At 43.7% G+C, this 22,916-nt stretch overlaps 2 protein-coding genes across 3 annotated transcripts in view; one reads left to right on the forward strand and one right to left on the reverse strand.

Annotated features, from left to right (window-relative positions):
• Nucleotides 1-1,135: 1,135 nt before the first annotated feature.
• On the reverse strand, nt 1,136-18,952 carry POLR1D (RNA polymerase I and III subunit D). Its single transcript, XM_083833910.1, has 3 exons — nt 18,794-18,952; nt 10,679-10,753; nt 1,136-2,502 (listed from the first exon to the last, which is right to left on the reverse strand). The coding sequence occupies exons 1-3, from the start codon at nt 18,820-18,822 to the stop codon at nt 2,217-2,219; spliced, it is 390 nt and encodes a 129-aa protein (XP_083690036.1). The 5' UTR covers nt 18,823-18,952; the 3' UTR covers nt 1,136-2,216.
• A 29-nt stretch (nt 18,953-18,981) lies between these two features.
• Nucleotides 18,982-22,916, forward strand: part of LNX2 (ligand of numb-protein X 2) — a 62,043-nt gene continuing 58,108 nt past the window's right edge. Inside the window, exon 1 of one of the 2 annotated variants that reach the window (XM_083833891.1) lies at nt 18,982-19,206. The gene's annotated coding sequence lies outside the window, so the exon portion shown is untranslated. Of the gene's footprint in view, nt 19,207-19,989; nt 20,127-22,916 lie in introns of those variants that run through there. The other variant, XM_083833892.1, reaches the window with a different exon arrangement.

Consider the following 22,916-nt stretch of genomic DNA (forward strand, 5'->3'; position numbering starts at 1 on the left):
ACAAGCGTTCAGAGTTACAGACGTTGAAAAGCCACGTTCAGCTTTACTCTTCAGGCTTTAAAACCTATCTTTAACATAGCTTATAAATGTAATGGTCATGTCACACAATATGAGCAGACTCTTAATGCAAACCTGGACCTATAGTCTAATTTTTGATTTAAAAAGTGATCAATAAATCAATGTTTGACTTAAGAACAATTCATGAGCTGCACTTTTTTTTTTTAATTTGTGCATTTAGGAAAGGTATTGCTGAAATATGGTGTCAACCAATGAAAGACTCGTGTATGTTCTCCGAATGAGAAAAATGTGGAATTGCACCTGAACCTACCTCCACTGATGAAGACAGATGTTTTTCAGCTGTCTGGTTTAGGTCATGTCAAATCCTCTAGATCAGTATTGGAAGCACTGTCTATCAACTAGCCAGATTAGTTTTGAATGCACACATAAGCAATAGGGAGAGGAATTTGCCACTGCAAAGCCACATATATCCAGCACTGACACTGCAGCAGAAGCTGGCTGGAACTGTAAGTGCAATCCTTCAGATAAAATTATTGAGGAGAAAACAAGCAATGTCCAGTAAAATAAGGACTACAAATGACACCTGTTTATTTAAATCAAAGATAGCCCTAAATTTTCCGAAGATTATACTTTTTCTTTGGTCCCATTTAAATCATTGGAAATTATCTGAGAGGGTGGGACTTCCATTATAGTGCTATGGTTCCTGCAGGGAAACAGAGAAAAATAGCTATGCTCTTCAGTGGAAATGTGGAAGTATCCCACTTCCTTGGATAATGAGCCTAGCAGCCACTGCTGCCCTCCACACCAGTTTAGCTACCTTCCTGTTAGGAGAGTAATTCTCAGCTGCTACATCAAAATTCAGTCACAGCAATCTCCACTTTGGTCTCCCCATCTCCTAGCTCACACGATCTTCCCACGAGAGACGACAGGTAGTATAGCAAGACGAGGTAGAGCTGTGCCTATAGGTGGCACTCTTGCCCTGACACAGCATTGAAGGACCACGAAGTGATACTCCTCCTTTCTGTTAGACGACAGAGGCCCGATTCAGATAAGAAACCCATTAAAAGCAAAAAAAAAAAAAAAAAAAAAAAAAGGGACAAAAAAAAAACACTTTCAATGAACATTTCAGATTTTATTGTCAACACACGTAAAAACTGAAACTTATATTCAAAACAGTTACTTCTGAGAACACCGAAATACAAACTTTTTCACACAGAAGTTTGTTATTGTAACATAAACAGAAAAAAAAGACATAGAATATGCTGATGTGTATTATATGTGCTCAAAGTCACAAGTTTAAGAACTGTACCACTACAAAATCGTCACATAGGTTTGGGAAGTGAGCATTTGATTGTGTTTAAATATCTCCTCTGCATTTCTAGTATTACACATTTACTTGGAAACTTCATAGCAGTGGACAAAAACATCATAATTGTCTTCAAGGATTGTTTTGAAAGCACCATGACAACAGACTGTTCAAACTAGTTCCTTACAGAGGGAAGTCTAAACAGAGACAATTATTGCAGTTATGGCTTTTTAGGGGTAACGTTTAATGTTATCTATGACAAGATTGTGAATATACTACACGCAAAGTCGGTATTTCCTGGTAGCTCCTCCTGAAAAGTAAAACTAGCATTGCCCATTTTAAATTTGTTCTTTTTATACTAAAGAAACCAAACTCTTACATGCTATACAAAATAGATGTGCTTAGCCACGCATTGACCAGTCTTCCCTTCTTCCAGATCCTGTAAAACTAAACTAACCCAAACAAGCAAAACTTCTTCATTGGTTAAGCAGCAAAAATAAGTTCTGCCAACTTTACACAATAAATAGACTTCTGCTTAAGTTAAATTTATTTCCAAAAGGGTGACATGACTAAACAAGTTGTATTGGACAGTGACGCACGTATCACGCTCCATTACCAAGACCCTAAGCTTAGTCAGAAGGGGAGTGAGGAAAGGAGCAACGGGAAGGGAATGTCTGTTCTCAGACAACTGAAAGATTTATGCTGCACTTTGCTTTTCTCTTAAAGGTCCCGAAGAAACGTTTTATAAAACTACCTCTAGCTACTTCTCACACAAGCAACTCGGTTCAAAAATCAATTCTGAACAGCATCTCTTTCTGGAAAAAAACTAACATCCCTGCAGTCCGACGTCTAATGACGTTCTTGGCTTGTAACAGCACATACTCATCTCTCCTCATCGTTTGCTAGATCGCTTTTCATACTTATCCTTTGTGTGCTGGTTCCTGTTTCGGTGCCTAGGAGGAGAGTAGCTGACTCTCCTTCTGGACTGAAAGCTGGGTGTGTATGGATGAATTCTGCGTTTCTTTGGTTTTTCTTCTTTCCTGCTTTTGTTTGGCTCCGGCTCCTTACTGACTTCCTTTTGCTCACGTTCTTGGTCTTGTTCTTTTTGAGATGGTAATGTGTTTTTGATGGTATTAATAAGAAATCTTTTATTTGCACCAGCAAGAGGACATTTCAACCTGTAAAGACATTTAAAAGTAATCAAAATAGGGGATAGAAACATCCTGAAACAAATGTAAGAGTTTAACTTCAACAATTTTAAGACAGTTTTGTGTTTTTGGCTTTCCTTGCATGCCACCTAGTGTAAACTCTCAGTACAGAAAGATATGCTCAAGGTTGTCTTCATTCTCCTTTTACCTTACTGTTTATAGGATAAAAATTATTTTACTTCAATGGAGTGAAAGTTCATGTGATTTTCACAAGGCAGTGTGCAGGGAGACGCAGATAAGGCGAGACTCATGGTTAACTCACTCTGTGTAAGGTGATGACATATTTTAAGTTTGTCGGTGCTTAACTTAGCTATTCAGGAATCAAATATTTAATAACACATTTTGAGTCATATGAGAATGGTTAACATGACCACAATGCTGACCATAATAGATTATTTAATGAACTAGGATACTCATAAAGTAAAGGATACACTTGCATGAAGAACCCAAACAACTGTAGTAATAAATCAAAGGAGGCATACCAATTTTAACCCATGTTTAGCAACCACCAAATCAAATGCTTTTTCTTTAATAGAAAGGATACTTGATTAAACTCCTCTTTGTTGTTTCTGACTTTTTCCTCTTGCAGCTTAATGCTTTTGCATGTAATTTATCAGCTTCTCTTAGTAAACAAGTACTCCGTGTTACATTTATCCTGTTGTTATCAGTTGTACTAGTTACTCCCAATTTATCATCTCTTAGAGAATGGAATGAAAATAACAGAAGTTTGAATACGTTCCTTCAGTAAGCAGAAATCATTCCAAAGACTTTGTTTATTGTGGGAGCTACTGTGAGTTTGCCTGCTAATATAGACCGGAGGGGTTACTCAAAAAAGCAGAGATGTTAGGAGAGCACAGTACCACGTACTGAATCAACGATGGATGATCTTAACACTGCAATGTTAGATCACCTATTCTACTGGAATATTTTGTGTCAGCAAAGAAACTATACCCTGACCACTTAAAACCTTTGATAACTCTGAATAATCAGACTAAGCAGAAAAAGAAGAAAATAGCATACTTCATGATATTGAACTGTGCATGGAATTTACTTCAGATCTACTTATTAACTATTACTGATAATTGTTCTTGTTATAAATCCTCAAAGAAATTAGTCATTTTAGAAATATACACTAAGCAGACACACTGTTTTATTTCTGCTATGCATTTCTTGATATTTCTATAACATAATTACAGTTTGTAAACTTCCTGCATATAAATCTACACTGTTTTACTCAAACACAGGTTAAAAAAAATCAAATTAAAAAATGTAGATGTTCTGTACAGATGTTTTTTGTAAACTAGGGAGGCAGTCATTATGCATTAGCTGTATTACTGAGTGAAAGTACACAGCTAACATTTGTCAGTAGAATGGGGTTTCCATTTCAAGCTACACCAGCTATGAACATGGCAATGAAAATGCCATGGCACGGGCTGCACTCGAGACAACACAAAACAGCCAACATTTAATTTCTCTGCATGTCTTATGCCAGCATTAAACTGTTGTACCTCAACACTTCCAACCAAGGAGCACAACTTTCCCCAGGATGGATCCAGGTACAAACTATTTTACATTCGTATTCTTCCTCTTGCTTTTTCTTAAAAGCTCATGTATTGATTAAGCACTTATATATATAGCACCAGAATGAGACAATCTGCCCTAAATAAATCCACCTTGCTGAAGTATTTATTTCTTTTTGGCACTACGAGCGCTGCCTGAGCTATACTGAGAATGAAAACTGATGAGAAATGCAGGGCTTCAGAGTCAGCTAAGAGATGTCATTAATTCACTATCACACAGCAATAAAAATGAGCCCCCGGGTTTTCAGGGAGCAGCAATAAGTCACGGCACTGAAGAGAAACGTCAGTCCTTGGTTTTATTGACTTCAGACTTCAGCTAAGCAAATTCTGCCTTTAAGTCTTAAATGGAAATGAGATGTATGGCACATACGATACATTACACATGCACGCACACAAATCCATAATGTTTACACGTATATTTGGCATATCTGGAGCTGTGAAGATTCAAAGCGAACTGTATTATTAATTCATTTATGTCTTTTTCAGCATTTCCAATGGTGAGAAAAATGTAGGATACTTCTATAGCTCACTTCCCTGAAGACAAGCCTTTGGCTTGCTGTAGGTCTGATCCTGTGATGTTCAATTCAATGACAGCTCTGCCCTCAATGTGAATTCTGCAAAAAAAGCTCAGTCTATGCAAGGTGGATCACAATCTGCAAACCAGTGAACAGTTCCACACAACAGAGTGCAAATGCTTTGTTTGTTTTCAGAAGACATGTTAGAAGAGCACTAAGGTTTCAAACTCAAGTGTGCCTGAAGCAGAACTGCAGGCATGACCAAAGAAAGCAGCCTACCTGCAACTCTACAACAATCCAGTTTACAAAACTGACTCCAGTTTTGTAGCAATGTTTTCATTCAGTGTAATAGTTCACTTTGTTTTGCATGTTCGGACAAGCTAAAAAGCTATTTTTCCATGTAGAAACCCATCCTCCTCCAAACACAGGTCCCCTCCGCCCCAAAGTTTCTCTGCTGTCTAATGATGAAATGGCAACTCTCCAATTTGAGCGAGGAAAATAAATAGAAACCATTCTTGCATACACAAATCAACACTTAAACCCACTTGTGTTGCACAGAAGTGGACTTAAAATGTCAACCGTCTTCCTCTCCAGCAATGCCTGCCGTCAGGTTTGGCACTGTATTTCAGCACAGAAGCGTACGTTAAGGCTTTTTATCGGAAGAACTCACTGACATTGCTAAGACGCTGGAGTACAGAGCCACGAACCACAGTCTTTGAGCATGTCACACAGGGTTGGCACTGTCAGCCTTGGCACACGGAGTGTATCAGATCTTTCCAGGAAACGGTTTATTATGCATGAACTTACAAGTACATTTCTAGCACTTCCGAACTGCCACGGAAAATAGGGTATTTAACAGAATAATGGCTGAAGGCACAAAAAGCAGCTAGAGGCTGTTTTGCCAACTGAGTTGCTAAAGCAAGTTGCATGGTTTGGGCAGCCAGATGCGGCTGGCAGGGCACTGCATGGAAACCTGTGCTCTGATCACTATGCTTTGCCATACTTGCTTTGCAATCTCTGTCTGTACCTCCTTCCTCCTGCTCTTTACATCCAAAGGAAAAAGATGAAGCAGAATCACACTGCAGCTTCTGCGTAGCGATGTAACATCCATGCAAAGACGAGACACAAGACAGCATATCGCAGCTCCCATGCTCTCAAGGCTTTCTGCCTCAACCTCCTTATTTCACATTCTGCAGTGCTTCTGACCAGCAGATTTGATAACGAACAGAAAACTATCTATAGTCATGAGAGCAATTTTAGGAGTGCTTTGAAAGAAATAGGACTAAGAGCAATTTAATGCTTCTAACACTCATCTGTTGTTTGCAACTTCGTCTGCTCTGACAATGCAGAGCTGAACAAACTGTCCTACAATGTGCTGTTTTCTATAGCTTATTTTGGGTAAGCTTTTAAAGTAAAGCAGAAAAGACTATGTTCAGTTCAGCCCTAGCTCACTTGCTACCAGGATCTCTGAAGACCAGACCTATACACCAGAAGAAAAAAACATGTAAGGACAGGGAAATCACTCACCAATTATCTTCACGGGCAAAGCAGACTCAGCGTAAGGAAGATTTATTTAATTTATTACCAACTAATAATAGACCAGAGCCTTGAGAACTAAAAGCAAACTAAAACCACCTTCCCCCCTTCCACCTTCTGCTAACTCTCCCCCACAAGTGGTGCAGGGGAAGGGGTAACAGGGGCTGCGGTCAGTCCCTGACGCTTTGTCTCCGCCACTCCCTCACGGTCCCTCTCTGCCCCTGCTCCATGTGGGGTCCTTCCCAAGGGATGCCGTCCTTCCCAAACTGAGCCCGCAGGGGCTGCCCACAGGCAGCAGCTCTTCAAGAACTGCTCCAAAATGGGTCCATAGGCAAGAGAGTCTTAGGACAAGACCTTCCTCTACCAGCATCTGCACCACATAGGTTGCAGCATCTACCCGTGCCAGCCACAGCAAGCTTGTAAGATAATGTAACAGTGGCAAAAACATTCCCAAACTAGAAAAAAAAAATACTACCAACACCGTTCTATATTTCAAGCCTGAATCTCTGTCTTGGAGACCATGGGCTGACGGATGACCACTCGGTACATGACTGTCAGCTCTGCGATAATTCTGTTTGCAATACAAGCTCAAACAGCAGCTGACTATCCATCTCACGCAACAGGACTGCAAAAAGCTAGGTATGGATGCTTGGGAAACTTCTTCAAGCCGTGCACTTGAACTATGGAGAATTAATCACTCTGGAAAGTAATGGAGCAGTGGCACGAATCTGAAAGCAGTCCCACAACAGTGTTCAGAGGCTTGCTGGAGAAGGTTTTGCTGCCATCAACACCCACCAGGAGACTCCACTCTTTGTAATGGCATATACGATATAGTTCCCTGTGAATGACACCTCCCCACATACTTCCCTTTATTAACCTGTCAAATACCACTGACTCCAGACGTATTTTGCAGCATCAACAGCTGCTGAAGAGCAACACAAACTGGAATCTGTGAAGTATGAGCAGTAGTAGCCTCTGCCTCTCCTCACCCAAAGAAAGATGTCAGAACAAATCATTTTTTCACAGGTCGAGTTACTTCCTCTACCCAGTGCCAATGCAGGAGTGATGGCCCTACAGTAGATGTTTCCAGGGTTTTTGCATCTCCCCTCTCCAGCACTCCTCTGACAAAGGGCTGAGGAAATCCCACAAGTCCTCATGAAACACACCTGTATGCATTTTGAGTTTGGCAAGCAATGGAGGCTTTCAGTTTTACCTGTTAAGACTGTGCTTTAGTCAAGTTGGTGATGATCTCTGGTGGCTTCTACCAGTTTATACTTTCCCAAATTTGGTCTCCTAATGTGTATTTTGATGAACCAACTTTTTTGCTCATTTCATTTGGTATCCACAAAGCTGGGAGCAGCAGCTACCTTCTTTTCAGTAGTTTACAGTTGCAAGGTTACATGTCAGTCCTGGATCTAATCTCTGAAGCCCTTCAGGATTTACTGTTTACTGTAACATCAGTTACATCTGATGGCATTTTGATAGAGTGCGACACTCAGCTGTGCATAGTTTCCTTCCAAGCATTCTACTGGTTATCTCATCGATATATGCAATGCAACACCTAATTGCTGGGCCAGTTCAGAAAGACCAAACAGCACAATTGAGCACCAAAAATATTTAATGAATTCCTTTAAAGGGCTGAGAGCAGTGGCAGCTTCTATCTGGTGTGCTGTCCCTGTGCTTGCAAAACTGGATATCAAAGTCTTATTTGGAGTCTGCCTATCGTGGGCTTTATACCTCCCCTGTGATGACATATCTACCAGCTGTACACTAGCCTAAGCCAAAATCCATGGCAGCAGATTTGTGACAAATGGGATTACTACCATCGGTCTCTCTGTGGATAGACTCAGATAGGAAAACCTCCTGGAGAAGTATCATATACCAAAAAAATGATCTATGGGTGCAGAATATCCTGAGCTGCTGACTGCTGGAAGCTGGGATTGCCTCAGTCTGACTGGCAGTCAGCTTCCCGTGCCTCCCACAGCTCCGAACCTCTGGGCAAGGGCTGGGGGAGCAAAGCCCCTCCCGCTGTATGCGAAGAGCGGGACTGAACCACGTGATGGAACTGAACAGGTACAAGTCTATGGACTTCTGTAAGGCCTTTGACACAGTCTCACATGACATCCTGATCCCTAAAGTGGAGAGAGATGGATTTGAAGGGCGGACCATTCGGTGGATAAAGAAATGGCTGTACGGCCATGCCCAGAGAGTAGTGGTCAATGGCTCTACACCCAGGTGGAGGCCGGTGATGAGTGGTGTCCCTCAGGGTCTGTCCCAGGACCAGTGCTGTTTAATATCTTTATCTATGACGTAGACAGTGGGACTGACTGCACCCTCAGCAAGTTTGCAGATGACACCAAGCTGGATGGTGCAGTGGATACACCAGAAGGAAGGGATGCCATCCAGAGCGACCTGGACAGGCTGGAGAAGTGGGACCATGTGAACCTAATGAGGTTCAGCAAGTCCAAGTGCAAGGTGCTGCACCTGGGTCAGGACAATTCCAGACATGAGCACAGACTGGGTAAGAGCAGCCCTGCAGAAAAGGACTTGGGGGTTTTGCTGGACGAAAAGCTCGACACGAGCCAGCAGCGCGTGCCTGCAGCCCAGAAGGCCAGCTGCGTCCTGGGCTGCACCAACAGAGGGGTGGGCAGCAGGTGGAGGGAGGGCATTGTGCCCCTCTGCTCTGCCCTTGTGAGGCCCCACCTGGAGTGCTGTGTCCAGGGCTGGGGCCCCCAGCACAGGAAGGATGTGGGGCTGTTAGAGTGGGTCCAAAGGAGGGCCATGAAAATGATCAGAGGGCTGGAGCACCTCTCCTAGGAAGAGGGACCAAGAGAGCTGGAGATGTTCAGCCTGGAGAAAAGAAGGCTACAGGGAAACCTCATTGTAGCTTTTCAATACTTATAGGGAGCTTATAAAAATGATGGAGTGACTTTTTACGCATACAGATTGTGATAGGACAAGGGAGAATGGTTTTAAACTAAAAGAGGGGAGATTTATATTAGATGTTAGGAGAAAATTCTTCATTATGCTGGTGGTAAGGCACTGGAATGGGTTGCCCAGAGAAGCTGTGGATGCCCCATCCCTGGAGGTGTTCAAGGCCAGGCTGGATGGGGCTTTGGGCAACCTGGTCTGGTGGGAGGTGTCCCCACCCATGGCAGGGGGTTGGAACTAGACAGTCTTTCAGATCCCTTCCAATCCAAGCCATTCTATGATTCTGTGATTGTATCTTGAGTACGTAATGCCATTTTCTTGTACTCTTCTTACTCCACTTCCTAGGCACTAGCTATCGGCCACTGACAGAGACAGGGCTCAGCAAAGATGGATCCCACCTTTGAGCCAGTACAGCTATTCCCATGTTCCTCTGCAGTCAAAAGAATCCTTACTTCATCAGTCTCAGTTCAGGATATCACCGTGCCAATCCCCATGTCAACAACATTCCTCTTCCTGAAGCTTTCTTGGCCATCTCTTCTGCTACATCTTTATCACCGCTCTGGCCTAACAACCTGGTGTTCTGAAGAACAGAGCAGCCTCGGCTATCCCCTCCTCTGACAGGTCTCAGGTGTTTGAAAACTGCTTGTTACCCCCATGCTGACCATCACAGACAGCCGAGTAGGACCACTGCTCCTGTGCAGACAGGGAATAAGAAATAGCTGGGCGCAGAAACCCATACATGCTCCTGGAAAGTATTCCAGACTGCACAAGTGGCAGAGAAGTTGCACAGGGACACCTGGGTATCTTCCATTAGAGATTTTTGGTTTCCACACCTGGAATTAACTTGCAAATGCTCAGTATCAGGATGCATACAACACTTCATGATGCTGATTATCTGCAGCGGTTTACCTGGCCATTTTGCAAGGCTTGCAGAGAAAAAGCATGCTGCATTCAGTACAGCTGTAAGCACTCCAGGAGATTAAACCAATTTAATTATTTTCACATAAAGGGTATAAATTGTATCCCTAGCAGAAATATTGGGTAAAATATACACAAAAAGACTCCTCAAGCCTTGTTCAGAAAATGTAAGATTAACTTTTTAGAGCAAGACACCAGTTTAATCTCTTCAGAGCTACTAAAACAAACACAGCTGAGAAATCAGCTGAGAACTTCCTAAACAGCACAGGCTTATCTTGTAATACTGTTGGTGGAAGAAGCCAGACCTTATCTACAAATGAGTTTATCTGAATGAATTGGTGCACTACTTGTGTGAACATCCTTGGGTTTGGGATGCTTCTTATCAGTCATATACATTATTGTGAGATGAACGACTCTTCTCGGCATGTTTGTTCTCCAATTGCTTTGCCTTCAACACATTCGGTCAGGCAATTTTATGCAGGCAGAATTCTCTTCAAGTTCTTTCTTATCTGGAGTCAAATTTTTGCCCAGACACATTAATACCTGGATGAAGACAAATTATTTAAGCACAATGCAAATTAAAATTCAAAGACTTCTGTTACCCATTAAATGCAAAATTTATTTTGGCATTGGTCATAGTATTTATTTCCTCTTGGCACAACTTACCAACCCATAGCTCCCATTGTTTCAGCTCTGGTTCTCCCACGTTTTGCTTCTTTAAGTAACTCTTCCACAGCCTTCCTAAACATGAGAAGAGGAAAAAAGTTAGCACTTGAGGAAAACAAGAACTTGCCTCTTTATGCACTTACATAAATAAAGTGGAGAGCCCATTGCTTAATTCATTACAGGGAATAAAGAGGAAATGTTGCAAATACAATTGCAATACTAATTTTCATTGGAGAGTAGAAATAAAGCGTGCAAAACTGGTACACTACACCGAAAGCACAATCCCTGTGCTTTTGGGGAATGCTCTCCCTTGCTATCACTTAAGTTCTTCCTGAAGTCCTTCAACCACAGCAGATCTATTCTGAGCACAGTTCAACAACACTAGCAAACTACCAAGCAGTCAGTTAACAGAATTTCTACCACTGCACCTACCAGTAGTTAAACTGCACTAGCTTTGGTTTAACAGTCGAAGAAAGGAGCTCATCTCTGTGGTGATGAACCACTGTCATTCAAAATGACTACGTTACCAGGATCTTCTGGAAAAAACAGCCACACTCACATGAAAGTAATTAAATAACTATGCTCACTTAAAAAGTCAGAGTGTAAATTATGCAAATCGTAGATAATTCCTACAATGTTGGTCTTTCAGTTCTCTTTAGACATTAATTTCAATCTCAGGTAAAACTTTAATAACCGGTCTACAGTACGTGGTTGAAGTTAATGGGGAAACCAATAAGCAGATAATGGGAGCCATTTATTACATAAATTGAACGCGTAAGCTAACAATTAGGTTAGTTAACTGTAAGCAACTATACACATCAAGCAATAGGAATTGCAAGACAGAAAAGGGAAGCTCTGCACCTGGCTATAAACCCAGGACACGAAGCTCAGCACTAACAACACTGATGTGGGTAAGACTGAAGGCTCGAGGAATGGAAAGCAGAAGGTGATAGAGGGGGGCACGCATCGCTTTGCTCTCCCAGCTGTGATGTGCCACGACGGCTACTGGTGCTCAGGCTGTGCGAGCAGGACTGCCAGCATCTTCACGGTGCAAAAAGGTAACTGGCAACAGCTTTCAACTCAAGCTGAAGGAAGTCACGTCTCATTGTGTTATAGTATTATTAGCATAGCAGGATTTTATTGCTTTGCCACAAGATTCCAAAAAAAACAACAAAAAAACAACAACTGAGTATTGATTTTGGTGTTAAGCGAAAACTGAGCCTAGAGAAGTCAAGGCTCATCATTTAATAGAAGAAGCAGATCTAAGAAGAAAAGCAAGCAGTTTATATAGCAGGCCCATGCAAAGACCTAAGGAGATAGTGCTGGGCTCTAAACAACCAACAGTCATTTATTACCATTTAGGTCACTATGTCTGCACAGAAAACACCGGGGTCTTGGCTTTAATTGCATACACTACACGCGCATAACAGGGAATGCACATAAACAGTACAGAATCTCCTTCAGTAGCTAATGAGAGAACTTTATGCTGTTACACAGCAGCTTACATCTGTCAGTCAAGATCCAACCCTCTTCAGTTTATGGTCTTAACACGAGAACATATTATGTGTATATATTCCTTGGTTTCAAGAGGAAACCATTCCAGCCAGAAAAAGTGAAGTCTATGCCAGGCAGATATGCAAATACTCACAGATTGTAACTTCTTTGATAGTTTGCATTTGAAGGGCTCTGCAAGAAGAAAGCGTCCACAGAAACAACAGAAGAGAAATGCACTAAGACTTGTATTATTATTTCTACATTCTCTAATCTAATGGCACATTGGTTTAAGGTTCCTCAAAGAAGTGTCTCTGAGGTTATTAGTATGATCTCAGTAGCAGCTGTGCTTGGGATACTTCAGTTCCTTTTTTAAGCATTCATCCCAACGCCAGGACATTTTACATCTCCAGTCATCCACAAAAATTGAGCATCTGCACAGGTAAGCTGTCATTTGTTAGAGTTACCTGCATCTAGATGCTAAGCACTGCTTTATCAACCTAGCCAGGTACTGCTGCCTCCCCAGACAGTGGGATATGTGGCACAGCAATTCCCCAACACCCCAAGAAGCGTCAGAAACACAGGCTCTGTCACCGGAACATGGGAGATGTTACGTCCACAGGTCTTGGAGAAATCGGGACAATGCTTATTTTACTGTCCAGACCCAGAATTCACAAAGTAGACCGGGTTGCTCAGGTAGCAGAGGGCACGGCAGGAACACGCAGCCTTTTGAAAACTTGCCCTGAGCCTTCAAACAGAAATACCAGACAAAAGGCAGGAAAGAGGAAAGAAATCCACCTTTTTCTATCGTGGTTACCAGACGTTCTGATTTGGCTATAAGAAATCTGTAAAGCAGTCAGATTAAAAGCCACTATATCTGTCACTATTTTATAATCAAACACATAAACCAAAGGATTTGAGTTATAAAACACCAGGAAAACATTTTAAACAGCTACAGTTCAGCTTTACGGGAACTATCAGAATAAATTAATATGGTGACATCAATTCTGTAACTTTATGGCTTATAATTCCTAAGTTATTTGAGACATTATTTTGCAAAGTTTATATCACAGATCAGGCTGACTTGGCATCCACCTTAGCAGCCTTGCAAGTCAAAATCCTCCTTTCTTATCAGCAGTTGTTTCCTGATAGTGGTCTTTTAACATTATTCCTAATCCCTGCATCTGTACAAAGCCCTCCTGACTTGCACAGACAAAGGGGAAGAACTGCTCAGATGATCTCTGAAACAACATATTTCCACTCACTGAACTTACGTTCGCTGCACAAGTCAGTCAAAATCTTAAAAGCTATGCAAACGGGGTCACATTTGCTTTTAAAGGCCTCCTGGGACTCAGCATTCCTTGCTGTCTTCATTTGTACAGCTCGGTTACAATTCAAACATTCCTGCAGCCGCCTGATTCAGTTCCAAGAAGAGCAACATAAGCAAAGGGAACACAACACACAACTTTCACATGAGAAAAACCCAAACGGAGGGAAAACAGGAATGAAAATTAAGGGCAGGGGCACATTTAAGAGCGCTGTCATCATTCTGGCATCTTTCATGGCAAGGATAGCAAGCACCACTTAAAACTGGCTGTGGCAATCCTTTCCGAGCAATCAGGCTTTGCTGAAAAACAAAATATAGTAGCATGAAGATATGTGTATGTATTTTTTTTTTTTATCTTCATGAGAATGGTCCAAGATTTATTTACTCTTCTGTGGGATGAGGTTTCTTCCTCCATATTCCAAGGTTACAGGCAAAAGTCTCACTTCGTAACCCTAACAACTCGCATCACAAGTGCATGTGCCTAAAGAATGGGAGAATATGTTAAAGGCTCCGATGTTGGGCAAAAATTGCATCTGTTTTCTCTTCTTCATTCAGGGATGGGACTCCATCATTTTTCTGAAAGAACAAATGCAGGATAGAGCCCAGACAAGAAAAAGTTTGAAAGGAATTTAACAAGAAATAGGACAGCCTGTGCTGAGCAGGCACAGGGCACGGCCAGACAAGCACGTCCCCACCAGCAGCCTGTTCACAGGTGCCCAGCCCTTTCCATCCCCTTACTCCTGTTTTCCCACTTTGGCTCCTCCCCAAATCACCTAAATCCATCCCTTTCCCTGCCTTTGGTCCCTCCCCTAAACATCCCGTAATAGGTGTTGTGCAATCTCTAAATGCTCCTTCCCCTGCATCTCCTGGGGTGCCCCATACTCACAGCAGCAGCACCCTGAGGTCGCGGCGGTGTCTCAGCACTGAGTCACTTTGATGGGTGTGACAGCGGGATGCTGAGCCTCTCCTGGGGCACCCAGGGAGGGGCCCGGAGGTGCTGGCTATTCCTCCTAGTCCTTGCCCTGGGTTCCTGCCCACTGTGGTGCTCCCGAGCTCCTATAGGCCTGGAGAGATGTGTCCTTGGTGGGCTGATGGCTGCAGGGTGGACCTGGATCAGCACCAATCGTTATATGGGCTCTCCCACCTGCCTTTGTCCCTCCGAGCTCCTCCGTGGGTGTGCCCAGGAGCTTTTAGCTCACACCTAACAAACCCTGCACCTCCACCCATGCCATCATCTCATTAAAGATCCCAGTGAGAACTGGGATGGCAATAGAGTTACTGGACTTGCTTCACAGCACGCAATCAGCTACCGACAAGCACACAACAGCGAGCAGGAAGGCAGTATTTGTATTCGGCGCCTCCCGAAGTAAGAGAATGGACATTTTGTCAAATGCCCCTCTGCCAAAGCTTGTCACTGCATTAACAACTGCTTGCAGCCCATTACTGCTCCACCTGAAAGGCCAAGCTGCTTGGCCACTGCCATTCCCCAAACCCCTGAGCACTGAAACCTACCTCCTGAGGCTCCAGGTCCTGACACCTGGCTGCCAGCCCACGAAAAATGAGCAGTTTACTTAAAAACCTATTTTCTCGACGCAGTTTTATGCTGACTTCTATAACTTTGACCACGCAATAGAAGCGGATGTTGGCGTGCTGATTACATCCAAATAATATCAAGACCTGCAATCAAACAAAGGTCTGAAGATACTGCCTTCTACAATAGAGGAATGCAATTTATAATCAACTTCTAGGAGTTAGTTTGTCCCATCTGTGCCCACTTACTAGGAAATTTGATGAAAAGGGATGTCAGAAGAAAAGCTTAAGCCAGAATATTGCAAGCAAGAATAAAGAAGGAAGAATAAAGAAGGCACAAATATGCCACAAACTTCTAAATGTGTGTTCAAAGGAAAGGCACTCCATAGCAGGCACGTTAATGCTCACATCCTTTGTGGATCAAGAGTCTCACTTCTTCAATATTCTGGTTGCCAGCCCCAGAAGTGCTATTTCCAGGACATTTCTGCACTGATTTTCTCAGCAGCTTGAGCAGTGAGGTATCCTCACTCAGTTCAAACAACAGTTTTAGCTTGCAGACCACTTTTTGCCATCAAAATGGGAAAGAATGACAAACTCTATTATGACACCTAGATTTTAAAAACCAAGAGTAAGAATAGTGAGAGCTATCATTTAATTTCTCCAGGGGGTAAAGCCTACTTGTTAAGAAGTGTAACTGAGACATCTGTGCTGCAAAATATTAGGTTATCAATTCTCAACAAAAGGTTTCTCGTTACAAGACCAAGTAGTAGCTTTCCTTGGAATTTAGTACAGTATCTCCTTAGGAAATACTTATTTCGAAGTAAATGATGCTCCAACCAAGCTTGGTAGGCAATTCTAATAAAGAGTGATATTTAAGGTTGTGAAATATCTATAGCTGATGAGATAAAACTGATTATGGCGGAATTTGGATACATGGTAAAACACAACATTTCTCTGAGAATATAAAGGAGATGTGCTTGAAACACAAGACACCAAGCACAAAGACAATTTAGGAAGGGGAAAATAAAAAAGTGGGGATGTTTAGTAGAAATTACATAGGAAAACAAGTACAGGTACTTGCATGGGAAACAGTTCCTAGGAGATGATTTGTAACTCCCCCCCTCCTGGATCATGTATCTTACCAACACCATTAATTATATACTAAAAGAGTTTGCCCTAGAATTTTCTTAGAATAACTAGGTATTTCACACTTACATTCTAGATCTTCACTGACATACCAGCAAGTTTACGGGAAAAATGCCAGTTCATACTTCCAACGAAGGTTATTGGGAGAGATGGAAGAGAAGAAATAATTCAGTCACATGTAGCAAATAGGAATATTTTAGACACTTGGGATATTTCACAGTTTTTTTGGAATCATAGAATGGTTTGGGTTGGAAAGGACCTTGAAGACCATCTAATTCCACCCCCCTGCCATGGGCAGGGACACCTCCCACTAGGCCAAGTTGCCCAAAGCCCCATCCAACTTGGCCTTAGGTTATTTGCGTATTTAAATCCATAGCATGTAACAGTCTCACGGTAACTTCCAAGTTCGTATTCACCTTCAGCAGTGACTACCACCCCTATTAAAGTGAAGAAAGCATCAAACACAAGATTAAGCGTGAGTCAGATGCAATAACAGCAGGAAAACACGGCAGTAAGGACAGGATAGAGCAAGTAGGATGAAAAGACCTCTCCTTAGATGATCACAAAAAAAAGTAGGACAACTGGTTTCTCCTAGCAGATCAATGTTTGGAATGCTGAGACACAAAATTCACACCCGAAAAAGCACCCACAAAAACAGTTACGCTTCCACCACTCCCCTCCATAAATTAAATAAGAAGACCACATACAGACTACTGAAAATACTCCAAAGAAAAACATTTTGAAACAGTAAATCAAAGTTAACGCTGTGGCTACAGAACAGAATTGCCATTTTTTTTAGGCTAAAGCCATATTATAAAGGGCTGACAAATCATGAAACCTAGCTAGCACTGCTGTGATACTGACCTGAGAGTATGATCAACAGGTAGCAGCTGCTGGATATGAAACTAAGGAGTAACGTCTGCCAGCCACAGGATAAAGAAAGGTCTACTCCTGACTCTTGAAGACTGCATGGAGAAACATTTTAGAGCAAGAAGTACCCAAGCACGACATCTAAATGCATGTAGCATGAATTGAAGTCAGGGTGCTACTAGCAAAAAGGAGTCATGAATGCTGAGGGTATGAAAAAGGAACTATCTAATGATAGGCAGAACCAGGACAGAAAGTGATAGTCATAAGGTACGCTATACTGGTTATATGGCGAGCATGGAGCCACCTGAACTCTCACGACACAGTAGCACAGATTGAAGATATGGTACAGCTAAGCCCTACCGTGTGTCACTCCGTAAGTCAAAGTTTCATCCTCATATCCTACCACACTGCCAGGAAAAAGGAATAGCACGTCCTGAATCAGCTTGAAGCTATGTGGCAGGACAAAACTTCAAATCTGGTTCCTGGAAAGGAGAGCAGCAGCAGGGGACTCTGGAGCAGTCTGCTGTAACCCGTGGGTGAGCTGCTGTACCCCGGGGGGCTGGCTGTCTGAGCACCCAAATCCCCAGGATACCAACAGCAGCCAGGGGGAAGACAGCACAGAGGGAGGAGTGGCAAAGAGTCAATAGGCTGTGAATGAAAAAGGCTCAAGTTTGGAATGGCACTGACAAAAATAGCATCCGTGCATATATAGAAAGAAGCTTTAATAATTTAACTGATTATCGGAGAGCAGAAGTAGCTTACCAAGAATTAAAGGCCTCTTAGAAAGCTTTATGCTTTCTACCACCTCAGCGGTGCCACATTTATCCCATTTTAATATATGCACTAGATACAAGCAGAAACAAGTGATTTTGTCTAACCACCCTCAGATATGTTTTCTTAAAAGTTAGGGGACAGAACCATGAGAGCAGTTCTGAGAGCCCCTAGTTATCCCTTCGCTGCTACAGAAGCGCACTCCATCACAAACCAGCTAGCGCACACAAAAAACCCAGCCTGTACAACAGATAAAATAGGAATGTTAACCCCCAAACCTGCTAAATAAGCACCTGAAGTCTAATCCTAAAGCAAACCCAGCAAGGCCTGCTGCACCCGAATATTCAAGCAGCAACCCGCCTTTTGATCTCCATACGCATTTTGATCCCCACAGCGTTTATTTGGGGACACCGCATTCAGTACGGATCGCAAAACGAACCACGTTATCCCAGCAAGATCGAAATTTGTGAGAAGTTTAACTTTCCAGTTTACCAGATAACCCTAGGCCCTCATTTATAACCCATGAGCCACCTGATACTTTTCAACCTTATCCCTAAACGCTATCACCCCGAGCACGCGTATTTTTTAAATAAAGCGTTTTCCCTATCGCGCAGGAAGGTTCAGTTGTCCTAGGCTGCGTTTGCCTGGCTGAGGATTCAAAGTTTCATCCCGCAGGTGAAAGTTCCCCCCACGGCGAGTCCGGAACCACAACAGAGGAGGAGGAGGAGGAGGAGGAGGAAGATGAGGAGGAGGAGGACAGGAGCCCTCCTGCTCGGGGCCTCGCCCCGCGCTGTGTGCGGGGAAACCCAGCCACGGGCCCGGCTTCACCCCAGGCTCTCCGCCACCGCCGGGGACGAGGCCTCGGAGCCCGGCCCCGCTCCGCAGCGCCGTCCCGGGCCGCCCTGTCCCCGCCGGGCCCCGGGCTGAGGCGTGGCACCGCCGGGAGCCCGGCCGGCATCTCGGCGCAGGCCGCCCCTCACCTCTCCAGCTCCGGGTCCTCCTCCTCCATGGCGGGCGGCGCCGTGCCCCGCTGCGGCCCGGCGGCTGCTCTCAGGCGAAGGCGGGCGCCATGCCCCGGCCCAGCCCGGCTCGTCGGGGCGGAGCGGGGCGGAGGACGGCGCCGAGGACCCCGGCGGGGAGGAGCCGGGGCGGTGCGAGCCGGGGCCGCCGCCACTCCCCGCCGGGGGCCGCCGGCGGCTGCGGGAGGGCTGCCGCTCCTCCTCCGCCTGACCTCGCCGGAGGCTGCGGCGCCCCCCGCCGCCCCGGGAGGCACTGGGAAGGGGGTGAAGGCACCGAGCCGGCTCCCCTGAGCTCCGTCCGGGGCTCGTCCCCTGCCCTGCGGAGCGGGCACGGCCGCCCGCGGCAGCCCGGCGGGCAGGAGGAGCCGCCGCCGGTGAGTAACTTCGGTGCCCCGCCGGGCAGGGCCGGGCCTAGCCGGGGAGGCAACAAGTGCGGGGTTTTTTGGGGAGGGGGGGATCCCAAAGCAGCTCGGGGACACCTGAGCTCGGCTCCTGTGGCAGCTTCAAGCAGGGGGGAGAGAGAGGGGAGGTGCAGCAGAGCCGAGCTCCGGGCTGGGGTTGGTGCGGTGCCGGGGGAGCTGGCAGCTCCTCCAGCCCGCTGGCTGCTGCCCTCCCTGCCCCGGCACCGGCTTTTTCCCATTTCTCGGCGTTTAGCTGCTGGAAACGTGGTCGGGGAGCTCAAAATCCGGCCTCCTGGCAACTTTAAGGCGGCGTGCTCGAAATGTGCTCGTGGTGTATTCGTATTCAGTCAACGACGCGAGGGAACAATTGCTGTGGTAATGCCAAACACGCCTGTCCCTTGTGACTTCTCTCACCGTGTTCCTAATGCACAGCATCGGCTGTTTACCTCTGCAGAAATCCACTATTAAGTACTTCTGAGCTTGGTTTAATTCCTTTTTTAATTACACGATAGCACGGGCTTGTTTTCCTCCCCATCTGCAAAGTAAAAGTGTTTGTTACGGCTTAGCTTTGGGGTACGTCTGATGGTCTGTGGAAATAAATCCCAAATCACAAATGCGTTTGAGCTTTGGTTCAAAAGAGGAATCGTTCAGAGCTAGGCTCTCGTTAAATAAACAATTTGAATTACTGATTTTTTTTTTTTTATTCCTCTCCCCAATTCTTTTTGGCTTCGCTGTGTTTTACTCTAAGCTGCAATCCAGCAGCAGATCAAGGAGGCTTAGGGGGAAACATCAGATGGTTCCAGTTAGTGGCCCCACCGCCTGGAAAATCGACATGCTACGACCATATGCTGCCACGGCTTTATTAAAACAAATTTCCTCCGAGTGGAAACAAGGTATATAAGCTGACTTTCTAGGGCCAGGAAACCTAATGGGGTCCTTCTTGCATTTACTCTCTTAGCATAATCGGTTTGTTGAGGGAGGAACCCTCTGTTTCCTGATGACAGTGCTGTACAGGATGATTAACCTCAAATTCAGGAAACTATGAGGAATGCTGTTGTGCCCAGTTAGGGTTTTGATGTTGTTTTCAAAGAAAAATGTACGAAATGTCATGGTTTTAAGTGCCTGAATTATTAAAACTCGAACCTCTGAATAAACACAAATAAAATGCATGATTTTAAATGAAGTTTTTCTTTAATGAAATCCCACCTGTACTTATTGTTACTCACTAACTCTGGTTGCTGACTTCACAAGAGATAACCCATGGCCTTGGACTCTTGTCTACAATTGGCAAAACCAACTCAATTTCCCAAGACAGGACTTAAACCTTCCATGAAAAATAAATAAATAAAATTAAGCTGCAATTTAAGGATGAGCCTTTGCAGGAGGAATGCAAGCAGGTGACTGCGTGGAAAAGTTTAGCTCTCTCGAGGCAGTTGTTAGTTTAAAAAACACGCCTACTGAAGCAAGCTTTTGCGTGTTTGGCATCTGCTCTTGTGGAAGCCTTCATGACCTCAGTGAAACTTTCGTGTCATAAGGCTTTACCTGTGCTAAATGGCCTTTGAAACTCAACTTCAGTATATATTTATGGGCCTGAATCACTAAAAACCAGCAGAAGTTTGTTAACTTCTAGTTAAAACTGTCTGCTTGAAAATACTGTGAAATATCCCCCCCTTTTTACTCCCATTTTTTCTATACTCTTAAAAAATGTCTTAATATAGTCGAAAGCATCTGTGAAAGAGAGGCAAAACCAACAATATTGCTTTAGAAGGGAAATGTGTAAGCATATGATGTGTATTAGACATCAGTTTAATATAAATTAATGTCATAAATCAGCAAGATGCTGCTTGTTTAAAGAGCTATGAGATATTAAGGGCCATAACTAGTAAGAAAACAGCATTCATGCAGTGATAAAATGCTCCCTGGTGTAAAAGGCACCAGAGGAAACTGATTACAGATTAGATGTAGTCAGTGGCTTGTCTCTGATATTTGAAAATCCGTAGTTTGTTTGGTTTGCAGAATCGATTTAACATGACATCATTGAATCGTGAGCTTCTTAATTGCTTTATTGGGTCAATGGAGTTTGTTTAGGAACTGTGGAGCATTTTGAAGATGAAAATGATTTTAAATATCATTAAGGATGTAACTGTTATGACACAATGTCCACGGAGCAGTAAAAATAATGACGTTGCGGTGTGTGCTTCTTATGGCCCCAGTCCTACAGATCTGTCACTTACATATGTTTAATTGTAAACATCCAAGTATTTCTCCTGGAATTAGTGGGCCTGTTCTTAGGCTTAACGTTAAGCCTGCATGTAAATGGTCTCAGGGTCAGGATTCGTACTGGCGAAGTTCATGGGCTAAGCCTGTCGTGTGTTTTCATCCTGACTATGCTGTCTTTTGCGTGAGATGATACAGGTGATGACTTCTGGTTTGGACTGAGGGTTGCTTCATCTCTGTATGCACACCAGGATGCTGCCTCCATCCTTGCAGCAGGCTTTGCAGTGCTGCAGGCATCTCATTCATTCATCAAGTATTTCTGGTGGTACAGACCTACCTAGATACTAGTCCTTTCCATTTTCTTAGCTGTTTATTTCAATTACTGAGAGTTTTGCAAATAACTTGGGACGGTTTCCTTTTTGAAATTTGATAAAGGCTGATAAAGGGGGGTCCCTAGTTGAGTCTCTCACAATTAGTTGTGCATTATATGGTGAAAAAAAAACCTTGTCTAAGTATTCAGATTGCTATAAAATCAGATAACCTATGAAAATGGAAGATTTTAAATTACATTTTGCATTTCTGTGATTTTTTCACCCAGTTAGTAGAATGTATTTTTATTTAAAAAATGGAACTTTGCAGTAACTTAGGTCAGTATTTGCAGTCTCCTTTTTGATTTAAAGCAAACAAGTTGTGATGTTGCTCTGGATCTCTGGCATTTTGTTAAGAATGTCTCGAATTTTCTTGCTGTCATTACAGCAGAGCAGATCAAAGCAGTCAATAAAGTAATTGTGAGGTTATAACAGTGTCAACTCAATGTTATTTTCTAAGTTAATTTCTGCCTGTCAGTCTGTAGAAGGGTAGAGCTGGTTTACTTTAGGTTGGAGTGGCAGATGTTGGGTTTGCCAGGCTGTTCTCCCTTCGTTCTACAGAGGAAGACGTGGTTTTATATTTCCTTGCAGAGATTTGCTAATGCTTAACTACAGTTTGATGGAGTGTGCAGAATTGTTATGAAGAACAGTTGTTTGCGGAGCAAAATTCAGCCTGACTGAGGAATATATCCAATATACGAAGAGATCCCGTTTTAAAATGTTGTAAACAACAGCAGTCGGTAGTTTTAGATCATGAAAAGGATGGAAATAGACTTATTTATCTTGTTCCTACTGCTGAGCTGCCTGGAATAGAGCACAGCTGACAGTGGTGTGCATTAAAGGAGCACACATCAGGGCAAAGGAACAGTAGCTGTAGAGGGGAAAGCAGGGCTTTTGGGTCAGGTTGACTGGGGGAGCGTAGTGCTGAGCAATATTTGCCAGCGCACGGGGGGAAATGAGTGGCCAGCTACCTGCTTCTGCATTGGGGAATTATTTACCGGGGGGGGGAGCAATTTCAAAGTGTGCTCTCCCCATCCCAGCCCCCTGAGATAACATTGCAATTCTGCATTTTTGTGACTGTCTCCTAAGAGCTTCCTC

This window comes from Anser anser (genome assembly GCF_964211835.1).
Source record: "Anser anser genome assembly, chromosome: 1".
In the NCBI taxonomy this organism is placed as follows: Eukaryota; Metazoa; Chordata; class Aves; order Anseriformes; family Anatidae; genus Anser; species Anser anser.